General features: G+C 35.5%; 1 protein-coding gene across 12 annotated transcripts in view; it reads left to right on the top strand.

Annotated features, from left to right (window-relative positions):
- ADGRL3 (adhesion G protein-coupled receptor L3) overlaps positions 1-22160 on the top strand; it is a 923733-nt gene that overhangs the window by 824930 nt on the left and 76643 nt on the right. For all 12 annotated transcript variants that reach the window (XM_043906659.1, XM_043906657.1, XM_043906653.1 and 9 more), the window contains 2 exons: positions 6846-6912; positions 8111-8202. In XM_043906659.1, the coding sequence (XP_043762594.1) occupies positions 6846-6912; positions 8111-8202 (159 nt within the window). The remainder of the gene's footprint in view (positions 1-6845; positions 6913-8110; positions 8203-22160) is intronic.

The following is a 22160-nucleotide window of genomic DNA, read 5'->3' as shown; positions in this document are numbered from 1 at the left end:
AGCTCTTAAAGATAATTGAAATCAATTTTATGATATGAAAATTATTATAAATCATCTATTAAGTCTTAGATTCGTCTTCCTAGTGAGCTTAACAACAGCTCTAAAAAGCATAGTCTCTCCTCTGCTAGTTAAAATCCCCCTCCACTTTCTTTATTTCAGTTTCATTCTCTAACTTGCATAATCATTTGGATAGAAAACTGATTATTGATTTTTAAAATACTGGATTATATTATCATTCAAGAAGGAAGTCAGCCAAGGAACATTATGCTTGATAGTATCTGAAAGTTATATGCATAGGTTCATTCAATACATTTACAATGTCTAAGCACTTCATCCTACTCATAGAACATTATATATTCATCTGAAATATTTCTCTAATCATATTATTATATGTAAAATATTCCTATTTGTAATATTGCATTAACATGAAGCATTTACCTTATTGAATATGTTGTCAGCAGGCATGTTTGACTTTAAGTTGGCCAGGGGGAAATAATATAGATAATGAAGAAGTATTTATCATCGACGTATATCAAGCTAATCATTCAAGATGTGTGTGAGGAGTGCTCTGTATGTCATATGTTATGTTGTTAAAGCCAAGAGCATGTTTTATGTATGAATTACAGAGATTGAGGGCTTATTGTATCATCATTTCATCACCCAGGAACCTGTGCTGAGCATGAGATTATCACTGTATGCAGTATATAAGAATTTAGGGTTCAGCATATTTTTTTTTGGTAAGATTTAGCTATATCACAGAACATCAAGACTACTGTCTTGTTATTTAGAAAATATGACTGATGTCAAATGTAAGACTTAACTTCTTACTGGAACCAAAGAAGTATAATAGCTTATCAAGAGATCACTTTATAATTGCAAAGATCTAATATTTTTACTTGGGCAATCTGTGATTTATGTGCAACATATACATTTCTCATCTAATCATTTAAAATTTATAATTGTCAACAAAACTTAGGTTTTATTATTTTATATCTTGTGTATTTTTTTTTTTTTTTGAGAAACACTAGGTTAAGGGACTTTGGAGTCAGGTAGACTAGGATCAAATTCAGGCTCAACTAATTATGAGCGATGTGGCTGTGAGCAAGTCAGTTTCACTTTCTAATTTGTAATATGAGGGTTATTATATAAGTACCTTGTGAAACTACTGCCATATTTGAAATTGTGTGTATGAGTAAATACATATGTGTATGTATGTGTGGGCATATATATGTATAAATATTTAACTAAGTGTACATGTGGACTTCCGTGGTGACTCAGTGGTAAAGAATTTGCCTGCCAATTCAGGAGGTGCAAGTTTGATCCCTAGGTCAAGAGGTTCCCCTGGAGAAGGAAATGGAAACCGACTCCAGTATTCTTCCCTGGGAAATCCCATGGACAGAATAACCTGGCAGGCTGCAATCCATGGGGTCAGTACGCTTAGACCTAGATTTATACTTGAAGTATTTATCTGTTCTTTTTCCTCTTCTTTCCTTTCTTCCCTCAATTCTCCTTACTCCTTCTTTTCTCTCTCAATCTTGACAGATATATGTAGTACAAATATACACAGATCTGCATATGTTACAGAGAAAAGACAAATATGTAGTTTACAAACTTTCATAAACAATCTGATCTGATGAGACCATGTAAATTTCAGGATCTACCAGTAGCGAAGGTTGTTTACTGGTTACATTTAATACTCATCAAGGACAGTTTTGCCTGTGATTTAGAGTGTGCAGAATATGAAGCAAATACCATTGTTAATTTACATTACTTCAAAAAAATGGTTCATAGTTAGATGTCTACTTTGATAAGAGTGAATAAACAGGCAAAAAAATGCAGTGCACCATGGCCTCTTAATTAAATGGCACTATATTAAACATGGTAACTTTGAATAAGGAACTGCACTAATGTAGTGTTTCTAGTATCTAAAAGCATTATAAGTCATATGTTTTTGGTAACATTTATATATATTGGGCAATTGGTTTTACCATTTTTCTAAACACAGAATCATTCATGCCTTTGTGTGTGTGTGTGTTTATTAATTTATTTTTTATTGAAGGATAATCGCTCTACAGAATTTTGCTGTTTTCTATTAAACCTCAACATGAATTAGCCATAGGTATACATATATCCCCTCCCTTTTGGAACTCCTTCCCATGTCCCTCCCCATTCCACCCTCTAGGTTGTTACAGAGTTTGAGTTTCCTGAGCCGTACAGCAAATTCCCAAACTCCCGTTGGCTATCTATTTCACATATGGTAATGTAAGTTTCCATGTTAGGCTCTCCATACGTCTCACGCTCTCCCCCTGCCCAGTGTCCATAAGTCTGTTCTCTATGTCTGTTTCTCCGTTGTTGCCCTGAAAACAAATTCTTCAGTACCATTTTTCTAGTGAAAGAAGGGCTTCCCACATAGCTCAGTTGGTAATGAATCCGCCTGCGATGCAGGAGACCCTGTTCGATTCCTGGGTTGGGAAAATCCCCTCGAGAAGGGAAAAGCTACCCACTTCAGTATTCTGGCCTGAGAATTCCATGGACTGTATAGTCCATGGGGTTGCAAAGGGTGAAAGAAAAACAATGAGGAGTATTTTAGTAGAAGAGAATTAGCTTTAGAAGTATGGTTTTCTCTGGTCTTGTTTTGAGAAATGAATTTCATTATTTTTATTTTTCTGAGTAAACTTTAAGGTAGTACTTGCTGGATTGATAATTGATATTTTTATGTGAGACTGATCCAGATATCAATACCTTTATTATCATCTAATTTGCAAGTGTTTCTTATATTTTGAAAGAAGACAGTTCTAGAAGAGAATGATAGTTTAGCCATGTAAATTGGCATTACTTCTTTAGCACCAATAAACTTGAATTAATGTAGTAAGACTTTTTCAAATATTTAGCAATATATGCTGATTTTATAATTTTTTAAAATTGCTACAAAAAAAATTTTGATGACATCTTTGTATAGGTACATGGGAGGAAAAGTCAAAGTTTATGGTTTGTGACAAGTTCTCTTTTGAATTACAGGATATATCTGGTCTTACAAGGTTGTCCAAACTTGAGTCAAATAAGCATGTTGTGTCATCAGAATACACTTGCTCTTTCAACAGCAGGTTATCTCTCTTGTTGCAATATTGCTATAAACCTAATTTATAGATTATATATAAATGACAGAAGTTCATTAGAAAAGAATTGATATAATCTTCAAAAGTAAACAACAGTGGCTTCCTGGTGGCTCAGATGGCAAAGAATCTGCCTGCAATGCAGAAGACCTGGGTTCATTCCCTGGCTTGGGAAGATCCCCTGGAGGAAGGCATGGCAACCCACTCCAGTATTCTTCCGTAGAGAATCCCCATGGACGAAGGAGCCTAGTTGGCTACAATCCATGGGGTCACAAAGAGTTGGACATGATTGAGTGACTAAGCACAAAATTACCAATTTCACGAATTAAATGATGCTTAGTGAATAAAGGAAATTTTCAGATAAATCATATTTTTCAGTGACATATCTATTTGGTCATTTGCAAACTAGACTTTATTGTGTTTAGTGCAATAAGTTGTTCCTTTAACATTTGTCTTCCCTTAATTAGTGGTTTTGCATTATATCTAAGTGACATTGAATTGTCTAGACTTGTGGAATACTATGAGGTGGATTGTATGTGCCCAGGCACGTAAAAACACCCACATGATACAGTTGGCCCTCTAGATCCATGGGTTCAGCATCTGTGAATACAGAGGACCAGCTGTAAGGGACCTGAGCATCTGTGGATTGGGGGCTTGGGGTCCTAGAACCAATTTCCATGGATACTGAGAGATGTCTGTATTCTCCCTGATCTTAAAGCTAGGGTGCGTTCTTTCAACACTGGCATAGGAAACTCAGGGCACAAATCACACAAACTTTTGAGATAGTTAAATGAGAAAGAGAGGAAATACAGAAACTTTTGAGAAAGCCAGCATGCAGCCAGAAACAGCAGGTATGGCCATATGGCAATTGAATTAGAAAAGGAATTCTTGCCACGTTGCCTTCCAGAAGATAGTCAGGCCCAGGCAGCCCTTAGGGATGGATGATTTATTCGGCACATGTTAAGTCTTTCGTATTGCCTCATTCACTGTTTAGTTCTCTAGGGAATTTAAATCTATTGTACTGAATAGATATTGAAGAATTTTCTTTCAATAAAAAAAAACATTTATACAGTAATTTCACTTATACCAAATATATATTGAAGAATTTTTTTTACTGCCCCCCCCCAAAATAAAAACTTCTAAAGTAATTTCACTTCTACATTTAGAGATCACTATGTCAAAAGCACATCTATTTCCAAAAAAAGCATTTGCTAAGTAGAGACCTTTTTTTCAAAAAAGTATAAAAGTTTTGTAAGACTAAAATTTAATGATATTATTTTAACAACACATTTGGTGAGATTATGTAAAGTTTTTTCCTACTTAATCCAAGATATTCTGCAATATTGTAATTAAAATTACTCATGTAAGAGGTACTTAACCTGTAGAGTAACTGTTTTCAGAAATTCTCAAAATGCATTTCCCTTTGAAAACAATTTGCAGAGAATATGTTTTGGTTCTCAGATTAACTCTCAAAAACTTCTTTGACCTACACATGAACAGGGGCTATACAAATCACAGTCATTCTTAAATGTGCTGTTAGAATATCATGCTGCTATAATTTCAGAGAGCTTCCCTGGCCACTCAGATGGTAAAGTATCTGCCTGCAATGCAGGAAACCTGGGTTCAATCCCTGGGTTGGGAAGACCCCTTGGAGAAGGAAATAGCAACCCTCTCCAGTATTCTTGCCTGGAGAATCCCATAGACAGAGGAGCCTGGCTTTTTAGCAACCTTCTTGGACTCTGTGTCTGTGGGTGTATGTGTGTGTGTGCGTGCGTGCTTATGTATGTTTTAATCTGGGAAAATATTCGTGCTTTGTCCTTTATTGATCTTAATTTGTGGGAAAATATAATCCTTGTTGAAAACCCAGAGAGACCCATGGATATTTCCTCTGCTTTGGTCTCCTGGCAACACACACGAACTCATTATTAGAGGGGTAACAAACTAGCCTACGGTCAGAATGAAGACAATGTTTGTATTTCAACTGTTGAGTTCTCTGGTTTGTTTCTGCTTATTGCCAATACCACACTTTTATTTTTCCATGGCCAAACTTTGTTAACAACAGCACAACAAAAAGACTACTAAGTACTCAAACAAATTAATGGCTAGTAGTTTGAGTATTGATTGCTTCTCTAACATTTTTTTCAAATAGGATTATTATGTTTATTGTGAATGAAGAGAATTATGTAAAAATGTGAACTTGTAGTCAGTTTCTTATTGGGCTGCAGATAGATCCCAATGCAAATTATTTCGCAAATATTTTACTTTATAGAATAAAGCCAGATTTTCTTGTTTTAAAATCAGGTTTTTTCAGGGCATTTGGTTATTTCTTCACTTAAAAAATCTAACTTTTAACCTTTATAAAAAATTTAAGTTACTTAAAAGTAAAAAGAAAAAAAATAGTAAAGCTCACTGGCTCTATTGCTCAGATGACAAAACTGTTGGTATTTTGGCAGGTAGCTTTCGGTAATTTTAAAAATGAAGCATATAGCTAAAGACTCTCTTGTGCACTTCTAGTCCTCTGTACACTCATATGAGAGGCAATCACTAATTGAGTTAGGTGATTTTTCCCAATTAATTAAAAAAATTGCATTCATATATATATATATCTGTCAAAAATATGAATATTATAGGTCATATAGATATGTCACTTTAGTTTTTCACTAACCTTTGTTACTGTGATCTATTTTACTGACATATAAAGACCCTCCCTCTTCACTACTTTATAGCATTTCATCACTTGAAAACTTTTTTTTTGTTTGTTGCTGTATTGACATATATAAATTTCTTCATAGCTTTTCTGGTTTTCCATTATTGATGAGATTTAATGAGTAGTTACATAATCAGAAATATTTACGTACTTCAGACAACATTCATGCTGTTTTAGAACGCTTAGCACACCCCTCAACTATTTTCCAGTTTGTTTGTTTTTTTTAATTATGCTTCAAGTATATCCAAATGGCAAATAATTCAAGATATGATTTTTAACATCAAAGGTAATTCGTTCAAAATTTACGTTAATCTTTCTCATAACTAGTCACTTCCATTTTGTCTTCCTGTCATCCTGAAGAAAGAAAATGTAATTTCCCAAAGGCTTTAAGAATTGGGGGAGTATTAAATGTAACTGAAATTAAGTGATTAATAATTTACTTTTGGGTCATGAATCAACTTCATGGGATGTTAAGGATCATTTGCAACCGCAGAAGCACTAGCAGTAACAATGCAGTTTTTAAGACTCAAGAACTCTCAAAGGTTGGCTGCCCAACCTAATTAAACTTCCATCTTCTGATACCAAATTTATTTCTTCTTTGTACTGAATTTCCTCAGATCTTCTTGACAGGAAAATGTCACTTTACCTGACAGCTGATAGGCAGGTTATGTAGCACCATAATTGGAGAGAAAAGGATAGCTTAAAGCTACTCGACTTAATGGCTATATGCATGGCTCTTTCTTTCTTTTTTTTCTTTAGATTTCTATGACAGACACAAAAGGCCCCAGCAAATAGGCCCAGTGCCATTTATTCCTGCTTCCTCCAGGGGTAATTATCTTACTCCATCAATAGTGCTGTCAGAAATTGGGCACATAATTCAGCATTTAAATGAACAAGCAATGTAATATTTCCTGTCTCCCCGTGGAATGCTTTGCAGCTCACATTCTTCTCTGTCACTAGCTCCCTCCTGATGTATGTCCCGTAGCCAGTCCTTGAATGCCTTCTCTCCCTGTGTTTCATTGCAGATGTTGGCTCCGACTTGACACCTACTTCATTTGGAGTTTTATAGGACCAGCGACCTTGATAATTATGGTAAGAACTCCTAATTAACTATGTGTTCCCCAGGTCAAGAAATAAAACTTTCACTCTCCCTGTGCTGACTATCTTTATTTTACATAGATTAATTTGGGGGTAAGCATGTATTTATTTGACCCTAAATAACTCAAGCAATTAGACACTCAGTCTACTTTTGTATTGTAAAATGCTTAATCAAAACCCTCGGGAGCAGAAAACATGCATTTGCACAAGTTTATGCAGTACTATAGCTCCTCAAGAACTTGATCTAGCCTAATCCATTTGGTTTTATAGGTTTTAAACAGTGATGACTTTGTTTGACAGTGGTACATTTTCTTTCTTTTTCATTTGGATAATTTGAACTATGAATGCAATCAAATTGGAAATGTGGCAAAAAAGATAAATAAATAACCTTCCTGTTCCTTCCAATTCTGTTTTTATATAAATTTCAAAAACTTTAAAATTTAAGAGGATTTTACTTGAGAATGACAAGTGAGTTAGGTAAACATTCTGGAATAATGCTTTCTTTTTTATTTTTAAATGCATAATATCTATCAAATATGAACTGTCTATCCTAATTTAGATACTATTGTTGGTATCATTATTTATATGCTTATCATTTTAAAAGACAAGGTTGCCCCAAGTTCTGAAGTATAAACAAAGCAGGTAACAAGGGCATTTTAACATGTGGTTTGTTTTATTTCCTGTCATATGCTCTTTTTGGTCCAGTGATATAACAATGTCGTTGGGGGTGCCCACTACTTTAATTCTAGTTTGTTGTAGCATGAGAATTTAACCAGCATTTTATAAGCCTTTTGATTTAACTACTCACAAATATTATGATTTTGAATATTAGTTTTGTAATACATCATTTGAACAATAAGTTAAGGTCCATGTTTGGAAGGTGGATATAATATCAACCTGGAATAGGTATTGTCTTTTTTATAAACATATACTTGACTTTGAATTGTTTTATAGTTTCTACAGCATCATTCCAACTGCTGCTGATTTTCTATTTGCATTTGGCATATCAATGCTTTGTAATCCTTTGGTATCTCAAGTTTCCAAGCTGCCTTTACAAAAATACTAGATGATTATCTGTGATCCAATTATTTATGAGAGCTAATTTCCCAGAACAACTCATCTGTCATAGAAAACAGACTTACTCTTTTTTCTATTCCAGTTATACTACATAACAGTACCTTTTACATTCCAGCTTAATGTAATCTTCCTTGGGATTGCTTTATATAAAATGTTTCATCACACTGCCATTCTGAAACCTGAATCTGGCTGTCTTGATAATATCAAGTAAGTAACTTTTCTTTTGTTTTTCTTTAGTCTACCTTACCTTGATCCACTAAACTATTCATACTTTTAATTGTATTGAGATTTTTATGACAAAATGATAAAGATCAATGTGTTTTCTTTGCTGAATAAGATCATTTATTGACTACTTAGGTGACTTGATATGCCTGAAAATAAGTATAGTGAAGCTTTGTCTTCAAAGAAACTTCTTTTCTTCTAAATTCTAATTTAAAAAATGATAAGTTTTTATTGAAAGTGTGTTAGTCTGTCAGTCATGCCTGACTGTTTGTGACCCCATGATCTTCCCAACCCAGGGACTGAACCCGGGTTTCCTACACTGCAGTCAGATTCTTTACCAACTCAGCTACCAGGGAAGACCAAGTTTTTATTAGATGCCTTTATTTATTTTGTCCAGGAAGCAAATACATAGTTACTATATCAGGCAGACTCTTGTTTCATAGAGCAATAGCCACACCAGTACTCAACATTCCATCTCCTACGTCAGAGCAATGGGAAGGGAGCAAGATGGTCCCATCTTCAAGTACCAAATGGGGGTGTTTACACTACAGGTGAGGAACCCAGAAATTAGTAATCTGGGTGTTTGCAGAGGAATTCTTACACTGCTGCCCTTCTGTCCTCCTGAGAGAGAGAGAAACTTCACATCTCCCTAATGTAGAATCCTATGGCATACAAGTTTAAGGCTCCAGATTTTACCTTCTTTGAAATGTTAGCAAATATCTTGGGAAGTAAATCCCACCAGAAGACTCTCACTATGCAATCATCTTTTAACTCTCAGGTTTATCCTTTAACCAAAATCTGCTTTTTTATGCTCAAAAAAATCTGAAACATGCAGAGATAAGAAAATAACCACATTCCTTTCCTCCCTAGTAGTACTTCTTTCTATACACAAAAAGAAGCCAATTTACATTTTCTGGAAAAAAAAAAGATATTTAGTATAACCAAGAACTTTGTCCTATTCCCTTAAAGGCTGTGACATTTGAAAAAGAATAGTATGGAGATGTACTTTAGTCATTAACATATAGTCTGTATCAAGTAGCTTTTGTATGTGATTGCGTATGCTATGTGTAAACTGGTTAAATATTTTTATTTAAATGAATGTACTTTCAGAGGTTTAATGAGGTTGCCTGTAACTTTCATGTGCTACTGACATTCTCCTTGAACTACGTCAGATAATAGCTCTGTCACCCATTTCTCATCTACTTTTGTTTAGCACCTGACATAGATCCTTGTCTATAGTAAGCCCTCAATGTGTTTTCAGAATAAAGTCATGCATTAAAGACTGTAGTGACCAAGTGCATTGAAATTAAGTGCTTAATTTGGTTTAAGGGATCTTCTGTCTATAACAGTTGAAAAAGTAGCTAAAGGGTTAGAAAAAATAAAAATATAATGGAGCAAACTAGAACTTATCTACTGTGAGTAATAGTCTTTTGTAGTTTAATATTACAAAGTTGAGTCATTACACTTTTGAATTATGTACAACTAGACTGCCCTTCTAAAATGTCATTATAGTTACTTGGACTCTTTGTTCCTAATGGTATTGAATTTAGATCAATTATATAGGCATATAAAATATAACTTCTTTATCTTAGCATATTTGTACTCACTTTCATATAAATTATATCTTTATATCTATCTTTATGTAATGTAAAATGCATTTAATATTTTATCATTTTTGTTACATTTTAAAGTACTATTAGAAAGAAGTGAATAACACTTTGGTGTTTATGTGACAGCTTTTACCAAATTAAAAATTTTAGAAATGTCTTGAACTTAGTAGAGTCACATATTTTAAAAGATACATTTGTTTTCTCATTATTTATATGTATTTCTTTAAGTAATACAAGTTGAATCTTTGTGATATTACTAATTAGAAAAACAAGCACACAAAAGCAATAATTACATGTAATAGTAGAGATGGCATCAAATTTTATATTATGAAGCAAAATAAAGCATTAAATGATGCTGTCTTGATTTGAATTCTGTCTAAATTCCTGTATAGTTTACAGCCTTTGGCAAGTTTATTGAGCCTTTCTCTCTTCTTTAAAATGGGTATAATAATGAAGCATACATACCCTGCCATCAAATGAGCAGAGGAATGTAATCAGGAATGTAATGATGTAATGATGATGGTTTTTAAGGAAAAGTCAATAAGGTACAAGGAGGTAAATATGGCAGCTGTTATAAAGAATATAGAGGGTAGTTTTAAGATGGAAAGATATGCATATGGATATGCTGATGGGAAAGAACCAGTTTTAAAAGTGGTTAGAAATAGAGGAAAGGGAATATGTGCTATAATCCTGATCCAAGAAACTGTGGGGAATGAGATCCAGTATAGTGGGACAGTAATTCCACTTCATTCGATTTCATGAGGCACTTTTGTTCTGAGATGCCATAAACCAGCTAGGGGAATTCTTGTCTACTCAGAATGGATAAAATAGTTAATAGGTGTGATATACATATGTGGTAGAACCAGAGTGGAACAGTAAATTGAGGAATTTCTATCTGTTCTCCTCTACAAAGTAAGAAAAATGGTCATCTACAGGTTATGAGGACATGTGGGAGAGAGAAAATTAAAAAATAAGTCTCAAGAAAATATTTCCTAGAACTTTACAGAATTTGAAGGACATTTTATTTCATTCAACATATGTTAACTATTTCATAGATACTTGTAAAAAAAATCACCAGGACATAATCACAAAGAAAAAAAAATTTAAGAAAAAGCAAAATACAAAATCTGGCATCCTTTTTGTTTTTAGTAAAAATAAGGATCTGTATGATATAAATTTTTAAGTGGTATGGGTGATATGAGGGTATTTACTTTAAAAGCATGATTTATTTGGAAAATCTTTTTTAGTATGGAGAGAGGGCATAAAAATGTATGTTTTCTTGTTATGTTTTCTTTTGTAAAATAATGAATAAAACCCACCACTTTACACAGTTTGCTGAGAAAATAAGCTCATTATATAAGGCCTTTGCCAGACAGTGTCTTTCTAAAACCATTCATTCATACATTTATTAAATATTTATTACTTTTATTATGTATGTTCTTTCACAGAGAAGAAATATCTTCTTTATCCAAAATGTGTTCCTTCTTCCCATATTCACTACACCACTATCTTTTATGCCACAGTGAACCTCTGCAAAGCTGCTTCAATGGTCTTCTGACATTTTGCCCCACACTGATTCTGGCCCCCTGCCTTCATTAGCTAGAACGATCTCTTGAAAAGTTTAAATCTGATCATGGACCTCTCGGGTAAAACTCATCGGTGGTTTCCTGTCACTCTTACACTGAAGTCCAAACTTTATACCATGGCCCACTGCTGCTGCTAAGTCGCTTCAGTCGTGTCCGACTCTGTGCGACCCCATAGACAGCAGCCCACCAGGCTCCCCCGTCCCTGGGATTCTCCAGGCAAGAACACTGGAGTGGGTTGCCATTTCCTTCTCCAATGCATGAAAGTGAAAAGTGAAAGTGAAGTCACTCAGTCGTGCCCATCTCCTAGCGACCCCATGGACTGCAGCCCACCAGGCTCCTCTGTCCATGGGATTTCCCAGGCAAGAGTACTGGAGTGGGTGCCATTGCCTTCTCCAGTAAGCCTTCCTAATCTAGTTGCCCCTTTCTACAGCTTCATTTTAAGCTATGTGCCCCCCGGCCATTCTAGAGGCACTCACTTTTCCTTCAGGTCTTATCTGCTATTTCTCCACAGACTTTCTTTTCCCTAGCACTGCATGACTGATGCTACTCTAATTAATTAATCATTTAAAAACTATTTAGTTATATTTTCATTTAAATTTACTCCATAGTCATCATATTAATAATACATCTTTTTTGTGTGTTATGGGGCGAATATTTGCTAACCAGCTGACATGAAGTGTTCCAGCCTACTTGACAGTTAATTCTTATTATAAGTGAATAAATTAGCATTTGACTTATAAAAAATAAGTAAATAAATACATTTTGATGTTAGTATACAGTATTCATTTGGTTGGATAATGACTATATTAATGATATACTCTGGGAAAAAATAATAATAAATTGCTATAGTTAACATAATTATGGAGGTAGAGGTACTCCACATCTCAGATATAACCAGAAAAGTACTTAAAACTGCATTTCTGTTTGCTCTTTTCTTACTTGTCCTTTGTCTTCTTTTCATCGAAATAGCTAATTATATTTGGAGGAAAAAAATAACTCCAGTCACTTGAATTTTCGGGTTGAATTTCAGACATAAGGAAAATCTAGCCTAATTTAAAAATATATATATATAAATATAATAAAGCAATTAATTAATTGTTATCAGCACAAACTTAATTTATAGTATTGCTGAAGTATTATGACATGTATAACTTTAATTTTTGAGGAACATTTATAGCACTCTTGACATTTACCTGAGAAACAAAAATTGATCATTTCTATAGTTGATCATTTGATCTATGATCACAGAAATTGATCATTTCTATCATTTCTATAAGCTACTTGTATCGTTGAAAAATATTTAACAGCATCACAATGACTTTGAATAATAAAAATAAATAATATGAATTTTTAGGGCAAAGAAAAAGTTGGTGCCCATATGGAGAAAAAAAGAATCTGCTAGATTTCTGTTTCCTCTATCTGTCCCTTTGCCCTTTTCCAGGGACAGATATCTTCTGCATCCAGGCTTCTTATCTTGACCGAGCCGTGTTTTCCAGTTTCTGGTATCTCCCGTTCACTGTGGTTTTGCATGAGTGATGGATTGGCAAACACAATGTTCAGATAGTTTGAAGAAACAGCTTTCACGTGCCTTCCTGCCTCCCTGTGCTCTGATCCCTAAGGGAAGGTATAGTGCTGAAGAGAAGGAACAACTCACGTTATACACAATTTCACTTCGAATTGGTTCTATGACCTCACAAGTTACATCATGCCTCTGAAGTCTTAGTACCTCCTCAGAATTAGGAATAATTGATTCTGCTTTATTGAGTTTTGCTATAATTAAAATTATCATATATATATAAAGAATACAGAACATAATTTAGTGTTCACATAGGATGGTTTGATTATTTTTAATCAGTCTATGTGGAAATACATTTCTGCCTTTGGATCTCAGTGATTTCCTTAGTAAAATTTGCTCATTCTCTTATCAAAATCTCATTAGAATTTGATTGGCTTTGTTTCTCATGTAGAACTTACCTGATATGATCCTTTTTTTTTTTTTTTAGGCAAAAATTATCCTATTAAGAAAGAATTGGCTCCAGGAGTGAAATGCTCATTTGATTAATAAGTAGCAAGTTCTGTAGTTAGTTTTAAATTAGGGGGGAAAAAGTATCTCAGTGAACTTGGACATCTGCCACACATAAAGAAATCTAAGAAGGCTTCTGAGTAGCTTCAGGGATGAATAGAAAAATGTTTTACTTTAACAGTATCCATAGTAACTTACTTATTCCTTAACAAGGTAGCTTTTGCTTTGTACTGTATTTCTAGATATTTGTAGAAATAATTAAGTCATTTAGCTTTGCTAGTACTACATTAGTACTTCATGAAGTTAAGTGTGGTAGGTTCTTAAAAACTGAAGGTGGAAAAGCAGAATGATATAATCATGAAAAATGTAACAGTACACAAAACCTTTCAGTACTCTGATTTTTCTTCTTTATATTAATATATTAAGATAGAATTTTATATATATATTTCCTGCTTTTTAAAATGCTATCATTTTTATACTGTAGTCAGTGCAGTATCTTAAAAAGAGTTCAATCCTTTATGAAAACTGGAAACCTAGTTCTGAATTATGTGTTGTAAAAATATCCACCCACTTCAATGCCTTCTGGATGAGTTTTGAGGAAAATATTTATAGTACTTTCTCATTCTTCTTAAAATATTAACTGTTGTTGAGTCACTAATTCATATCTGACTCTTTACGACCCGTGGACTGCAGCATGCCAGGCTCGCCTGTCCTTACCAGAAGTTTGAGTTTGCTCAAACTTATGTCCATTGAGTCAGTGATGCTATCTAAACATTTCATCCCTTGCTGCCCTCTTTGCTTTTTGCCTTCAACCTTTCCCAGCATCAGAGTCTTTTCCAATGAGTCAGCTCTTAGCACCAGTTGGCCAAAGTATTGGAGCTTCAGCATCAGTCCTTCCAGGGAGTACTTAGGGTTGATTTCCAGGTTCCTATGCAACATTGTTCTTTACAATGTCCAGTTTTACTTTCACCACCAGACACAACTGCAACTGAACATTGTTTCTGTTTTGGCCAGCCACTTCATTCTTTCTGGAGCTGTTAGTAATTGCCCTCTGCTCTTCACTAGTAGCATGTTGGGCACCTTCCATCCTGGGGGCTCATCTCCCAGTGTCATAACTTTTTGCTTATTCATACTGTCCATGGGGTTCTCTTGGCAAGAATACTGGAGTGATTTGCCATTCTCTCCTCCAGTGGATCATGTTTTGTCAGAACTCTTCACTGTGACCTGTCCATCCTGAGTGGCCCCGCACAGCATAACTCATGAGTTACTCAAGCCCCTTCAACATGGCAAAGTTGTGATCCATGAAGGGAAAAATACTAGCTATGATGTAAAAGGTTGAAATATTGTTTTGGGCTTTTATAAAGGAAGCTCAGTATAGTTTATATAGTCCATGAAGACGTTAAAAAAAAAAATTGTGTCTCTATTCAATTAATTTTATTCATTGTTTACCTTCCACCACCCAAACTACTACATTTAAAGTAAACGCCATAGATTTCTAATTAGCTTAAGCATTTAGAGATGTGTTTAGACACCGTCACCTCTTGTAAAAAATTTCCTCAGCCAACACACTTTACTGAGATGTGTTTTTCCAAAACTTTTAAATCAAATATACTTGTCAACACCCATACACACTGTGAACACTTTAGTTCTTAGGAGAGTCAGAACCAGTAATTGATTTACTTTACTCACTGTAATAAAATAATTTTTAAGAATATTCTGAAAAGAATATCATTCAGTATCTCATTTTCCCCACCTTCCCTCCATTTCCTTGGTCTGTGGTTAAACATCACTGAAAAAGTCTCACAAAGTTATCATAAATGACTGAGTTGTGTTTGAAGAGTAATATAATCTAAACAGCACTGTTTGAAGTTCTGTGTATTTTTATGACACCACTAGATTTACTTCAAATAAGTTAAGACTTTCCTCAGCTTTTAGTTAGTCCTTTAACTGATTAGCTTAATTTCAACTACAAACATTTAACAATCACTTCTGTGGAAGATTAACTTTAGCCACCAGTTCACAAAGCTGTGCATTCGGCCAGTCTTGTTGCCAGTCTCATTGTATCATGCATTTTAGGCTGTAGTTTTAAGTTTTGTGAAATGTTAAAAGCGTTAGTCTCTGTTTTCAGGCTTTCTCTTTAAAATGCATTCAGATCCCCATGAGCTCTTTCTAGGAACCAGGTGTTTTTTACATCACTGTGTTTGGCATACTTGATTTTCTGGGAGCTGACACTGAGAGAGGGGAAAAAAAAAAAAAAAAAAAAACAGTTTGAAGGATGACTGTCACAGGCACAATGGAAAACTGTCAGGCAGTTTACCTTGAGATCAAATAATTCTTTCACTTTTCCCCAAAATGATCAGGTTTATATCAGGATTAGGACAGTCAATTACAGCCTAAGGATGAGAAAGCCTGAAAGACTGCCTGAGGGGGGAAAAAATCTCCTTTATGAGAAAAACGTAAAAGTTAGTAGCTCCTGTGTTCTTTGTATGTTGGCTAGACTCAGATTTCCTTTGTATCCTATATGAAATGTGCATTCAGACTCTGGGAAAGCTTGGTAATCAGAATTATTTTATGAAACCAGCATTTCTGTAGTAATTATACATGCAATGACAGAATTAATCTAAAATAAGTAGTTATAAGAAGGCTATAGTTTTTCCCCCAAAATAACTAGGAGCAAATATTCACTTAAACTTTCATTAGGGTGGAAGAAACACAAGAATAATTATAATTAAATAACATTTATATTCCATATTATTCACATATTTTGTTTAATGTATAAACAGATTTTATTTTTGTCCTTTAATTGCTCAGTAATTTATTTAATAAATGAGAAGTGATAAAATTTTGAATATGTATTGAAGATACAACTTACTGAATTGTTAATTTATTTACACAGACTATAAGAGATAGGAGTAGAGTGTGATTCCAAGGTTTTTGGCATTGGGTATTGAGATATGGAACTGTAGGAAAAGACACACTTGGGGCAGATTAGGAGATTTGGGAGGGGAGTTGAACAACATAATTTTGAAAGACTTACTAAATAGTGCAGTGTAGATGATGCATAAGCAGTTGGAATAGTAAAGAGAGCTGATGATTTAAATTTGAAATCATTGGTATATAGGTTTGATTTGATTTGATTTTTGCATTTAGTGTTTTTCAGATATTGAATATTGATTTATTTTATATATCTTTATTACTTTCTCTAGTGGTAACTGATTCTGCTTTTTTTTTTCCATTTATGACAATGATATATTTCCTGTTAAACCATTAAGCAAAGTGAGATGATTAATAAAAAAGTAATAATGTAAAGGTAGTATGCAGACATGACAACAGCTTAAGATAGTGATTTCCCAGTCAGATTGGTTTGTGTCCCTTGTCATGGTATGTTTCTGTTAGGATATCCTTGCTGTGAGTATATACATCATAATGATCCTGGTGATTAATAAAAACTAAAATCCAAAAGTACATATCTCTGTAGCTGATTTAATAGCTAAGTGATATTAGTAAGTACCTAAGATCTTTCCATCATTTATCACCCTTAGCCTATTGGCTGTTGTCACTCACAGTGTCAGCTTTTGGTCCAGAGGTGTCTCCTTCAGTTCCCACCACCTTACTCTTCAGCAGTTGTGTTCAAAAGCAAAAACAAAGAGAGAAAAGAGTGCTATCATCCAAAGCCTCTTCTATACAATGTTACAAACCTCTGTCCTTAGTACCTCAGGCGCTCAGTCTATCAGATCTAATCCCTTGAATCTATTTGTTACTTCCACTGTTTAATCATTTAGGTCATGACTGAATGCCCTAATGGTTTTCCCTACTTTCTTCAATTAAAGTCTGAATTTGGCAATAAGAAGTTCATGATCTGAGCCACAGTCAACTCACAGTATTGTTTTTTCTGACTCTATAGAGCTTCTCCATCTTTGGCTATAAAGAATATAATCATTCTGATTTGGGAATTGACCATCTGGTGATGTCCATGTGTAGAGTCGTCTTTTGTGTTGTTGGAAGAGGGTGCTATGACTAGGACGTCCTCTTGGCAAAACTGTTAGCCTTTGTCCTGCTTCATTTTGTATTCCAAGGCCAAACTTCTCTGTTACTCCAGGTATCTCCTGAGACTTCCTAATTTGCATTCCAGTCCTCTATGATGAAAAGGACATCTTTTATTAGTATTAGTTCTAGAAGGTTTTGTAGGTCATCATAGAACCATTCAACTTCATTTCTTCAGCATTAGAGGTTGTGGTATAGACTTGGATTACTGTAATATTGAATGATTTGGCTTGGAAACGAACAGAGATCATTCTGTCGTTTTTGAGATTGCACCCAAATACTTCATTTCAGGCTCTTTTGTTGATTATGAGACCTACTCCATTTATTCTAAGGGATTATTGGCCACAGTAGTAGATATAATGGCCATCTGAATTAAATTTGCCCACTCCAGTTCATTTTAGTTCACTGATTCCTAAAATGTCAGTGTTCACTCTTGCCATCTCCTGTTTGACCACTTCCAATGTACCTTTACTCACAGACCTAACATTCCAGGTTCCTATGAAATACTGTTTTCTACAGCAGCAGACTTTTCTTCTACCACCAGTCACATCCAAAACTGAACATTGTTCCCACTTTGGCTCAGCCACTTCATTCCTTCTGGAGCTATTTTCTATGCTCTTCTCCAGTAGCATATTGGGCACCTACCAAGCTGGGGAGTTCATCTTTCTGTGTCATGTCTTTTTGCCTTTTCATACTCTTCATGGGTTCTCAAGGCAAGAACACTGAAGTGGTCTGCTCCAGTGGACCCTGTCTTGTCAGAACTCTCCACTATGACCCATCTGTCTTGGGTGGCCCTACATGGCCTGGCTCATAGATTCACTGAGTTAGACAAGCCTGTGATCCATGTGATCAGTGTGGTTAGCTTTCTGTAAATTGCAGTTTTCATTCTGTCTGCCCTCTGATGGAGAAGGACAAGAAGCTTATGAAAGCTTCCTGGTGGGAAGGACTGACTGAGGGGCAGTTGGAGCCTTGCTCAGATGGGTGGGGCCATGCTCAGAAAATCGTTAATCCTATTTTCTATTGATGGGTGGGGCTGTTTTCCCTACTAGGATTAATGGGGTAATGATGACCTCCTTTTAAAGGACTTATGCCAGCATGCCATGGCTCCCAGAGCTGTTGTATTCAGTGCCCCTTACCCCATGCAGGCCACTGTGGACCCACGCCTCCATTGGAGACTCCAGGACAAGCCCAGGCAAGTCTGGCTCAGTCTCTTGTGGGGTCACTGCTCCTTTCTCCCGGGTCCTACTACGCACAAGGTTTTCTTTCTGCCCTCCAAGAGTCTGTTTCCCCAGTCCCATGGAAGTTCTATAATCAAATCCCACTGGCCTTCAAAATCAAATTCCCTGGGTTCTCAGTCCCTTTGCCAGATCCCCAGATTGGGAAATCTGTTGTGGGCCCCAGAACTTTCACCAGAGTGCAAGAAATTCTTTGATATAATTGTTCTCCAGTTTGTTCTCATGTCTAATTATCATCATTAAATGTCTGCTGTATATGTCTACATTATGAAAATGGAAGTATTATACTATTGCAGTTCATTCATCCCCAAATTCTTTGACAGATAGAACTTATTCTAGTCTTTGCTTTTATTTATACCATCAATTCTCTGTCGTGTCCGACTCTTTGCAACCCCATGAACCGCACCACGCCAGGCCTCCCTGTCCATCATCAACTCCCGAAGTCCACCCAAAGCCATGTCCATTGTGTCGGGGATGCCCTCCAACCATCTCATCCTCTATCATCCCCTTCTCCTCCTGTCCTCAATCTTTCCCAGCATCAGGGTCTTTTCCTGTGAGTCAGCTCTTCACATCAGGTGGCCAAAGTATTGGAGTTTCAGCTCCAACATCAGTCCTTCCAATGAACACCCAGGACTGATCTCCTTTAGGATGGACTGGTTGGATCTCCTTGCAGTCCAAGGGACTCTCAAAATTCTTCGGCGCTCAGCTTTCTTTAGAGTGCAACTCTCACATCCATACATGACTACTGGAAAAAGCATAGCCTTGACTAGACTGGACCTTTTTTGGCAAAGTAATGTTTCTACTTTTTAATATGCTATCTAGGTTGGTCATAACATTCATTCCCAGGAGCATGCGTCTTTTAATTTCATGTCTGCAATCACCATCTGCAGTGATTTTGGAGTCCAGAAAAATAAAGTCAGCCACTGTTTCCCCATCTATTTGCCATGAAGTGATGGGACCAGATGCCATGATCTTAGTTTTCTGAATGTTGAGCTTTCAGCCAACTTTTTCACTCTCCTCTTTCACTTTCATCAATAGGTTCTTTACTTCTTCTTTACTTTCTGCCATAAGGGTAGTGTCGTCTGCATATTTGAGGTTATTGATATTTCTCCTGGCAATCTTGATACCAGCTTGTGCTTCTTCCAGCCCAGCATTTCTCATGATGTACTCTGCACATAAGTTAAATAAGCAGGATGACAATATATAGCCTTGACGTACTCCTTTTCCTATTTGGAACCAGTCTGACCATAGAAGAAATTAATGTAAGAATCTAGTTATTATTAGGAATTAAAAATGTTTAAGCATACTGTTTTAAACTTTTTTGTTCATTTTTAAAAATGTAACTGCTGTGCATTTTCAAAACAGGTACATGTATTTAGCATTATCTTGTTTAATTCTGTCTTGTAAAACTTAATCTTACTTACTATTGGTTAAACTCACAAATTCTATCCTAAAGTGTTTTCATTAATTTGTAATGTATTTATTTTAATATACTTTCGGCTTATAAACAATTATACAAGGAAATAATAGATTTGGAACTATATATTTCAATATAAATAAAGAGATTTGAGTCACTTTTGATTTATTTCCACAAAGATCATCTTTCTTTTAAATATATAAGTCAATTTTTGCCCCAGTGATTACTTAGGGTCATGTTTCTTTAAAATATAAAGTGCAAACTATGCTTGCTTCAAGGCTGAATGAAATATATGAAATCTCATGGATATCACAATTATGTGGTTTTTAAGAGCTGTCTTGGTTGCTATAACTCTAAAGTGACTCTTTGAGAAAGTTGGACATGACTGAGCAACTCAGCACAGAACAGCACAAAGTGACACAAATTATTTTTAACTGAAAATTCTATTTAGTACAATGATTATCAGCCTACAAATTTGTCTGAAAGTTGACTGAAATGATTTTAAAAATTTGTTGTGAGAAATTTTGCATAAATATTATTGGGCTCAAAGACATTTTTAGCTTGCAAATCCTAATCAACCCATATTTAAAATGTTTCTTGGAGATGTTTAAAGAAAATTTGTGGGTAATATTAAGTTAAATATTGAATTACATTTTGAATCACATACTGCAGGTAAAAATTTAGTCATAAATTCCAAAATAAATGACTTAAACACTCTGGATCTGCCCTTCAGTTCAGTTCAGTCACTCAGTCATGTCGTACTCTTTGCAACCCCATGGAGTGCAGCACGCCAGGCCTCCCTGTCCATTGCCAACCCCCGAAATTTACTCAAACTCATGTTCATTGAGTTGGTAATGCCATCAACCACCTTATCCTCTTTTTTCCCCTTCTCCTCCTGCCTTCAATCTTTCCCAGCATCAGGGTCTTTCCAAATGAGTCAGTTCTTCACATCAGGTGGCCAAAGTGTTGGAGTTTCAGCTTCAGCATCAGACCTTCCAATGAATATTCTTGACTGATTTCCTTTAGGATGAACTGGTTGGATCTCCTTGCAGTCCAAGGGACTCTCAAGAGTCTTCTCCAACACCACAGTTCAAAAGCATCAATTCTTTGGTGCTCAGATTGCTTTATAGTCCAACTCTCACATCCATACAGCTGCTGGAAAAACCAAAGCTTTGACTAGACTGACCTATGTTGACAAAGTACTGTCTCTGCTTTTTAATATGCTGTCTAGATTGGTCATAACTTTTCTTCCAAGGAGTAAGTGTCTCAACTTCGGGGCTGCAGTCACCATCTGCAGTGATTTTGGAGCTCAAGAAAAGAAAATCTGTCACTGTTTCCACTGTTTCCCCATCTATTTGCCATGAAGTGATGGGACCAGATGCCATGATCTTAGTTTTCTGAATGTTGAGCTTTCAGCCAACTTTTTCACTCTCTTCTTTCACTTTCATCAAGAGGCTCTTTAGTTCTTCACTTTCTGTCATAAGGGTGGTGTCATCTGCATATCTGAGGTTATTGATATTTCTCCCGGCAATCTTGATTGCATCTTGCGCTTCCTCCAGCCCAGCATTTCTCAAGATATACTCTGCATATAAGTTTAATAAGCAGGGTGACAATATACAGCCTTGACATACTCCTTTTCCTATTTGGAACGTCTTTTGTTCCATGTCCAGTTCTAACTGTTGCTTCCTGACCTGCGTACAGGTTTCTCAAGAGGCAAGTCAGGTTGTCTGGTATTCCCATCTGAACTCCACAGGTCGATAGGTGCCCAATATGCTACTGGAGATCAGTGAGAAAATAACTCCAGAAAAAATGAAGAGATGGAGCAAAACAAACACAACACCCAGTTGTGGATGTGACTTGTGATGAAAGTAAAGTCCAATGCTGTAAAGAGCAATATTGCATAGGAACCTGGAATGTTAGGTCCATGCATCAAGGCAAATTGGAAGTGGTCAAACAGGAGATGGCTAGAGTGAACATTGACATTTTAGGAATCAGCAAACTAAAATGGACTGGAATGGATGACTTTAA

This window comes from Cervus elaphus, chromosome 6 (genome assembly GCF_910594005.1).
Source record: "Cervus elaphus chromosome 6, mCerEla1.1, whole genome shotgun sequence".
In the NCBI taxonomy this organism is placed as follows: domain Eukaryota; kingdom Metazoa; phylum Chordata; class Mammalia; order Artiodactyla; family Cervidae; genus Cervus; species Cervus elaphus.
This window is presented reverse-complemented; position numbering and strand designations above follow the sequence as displayed.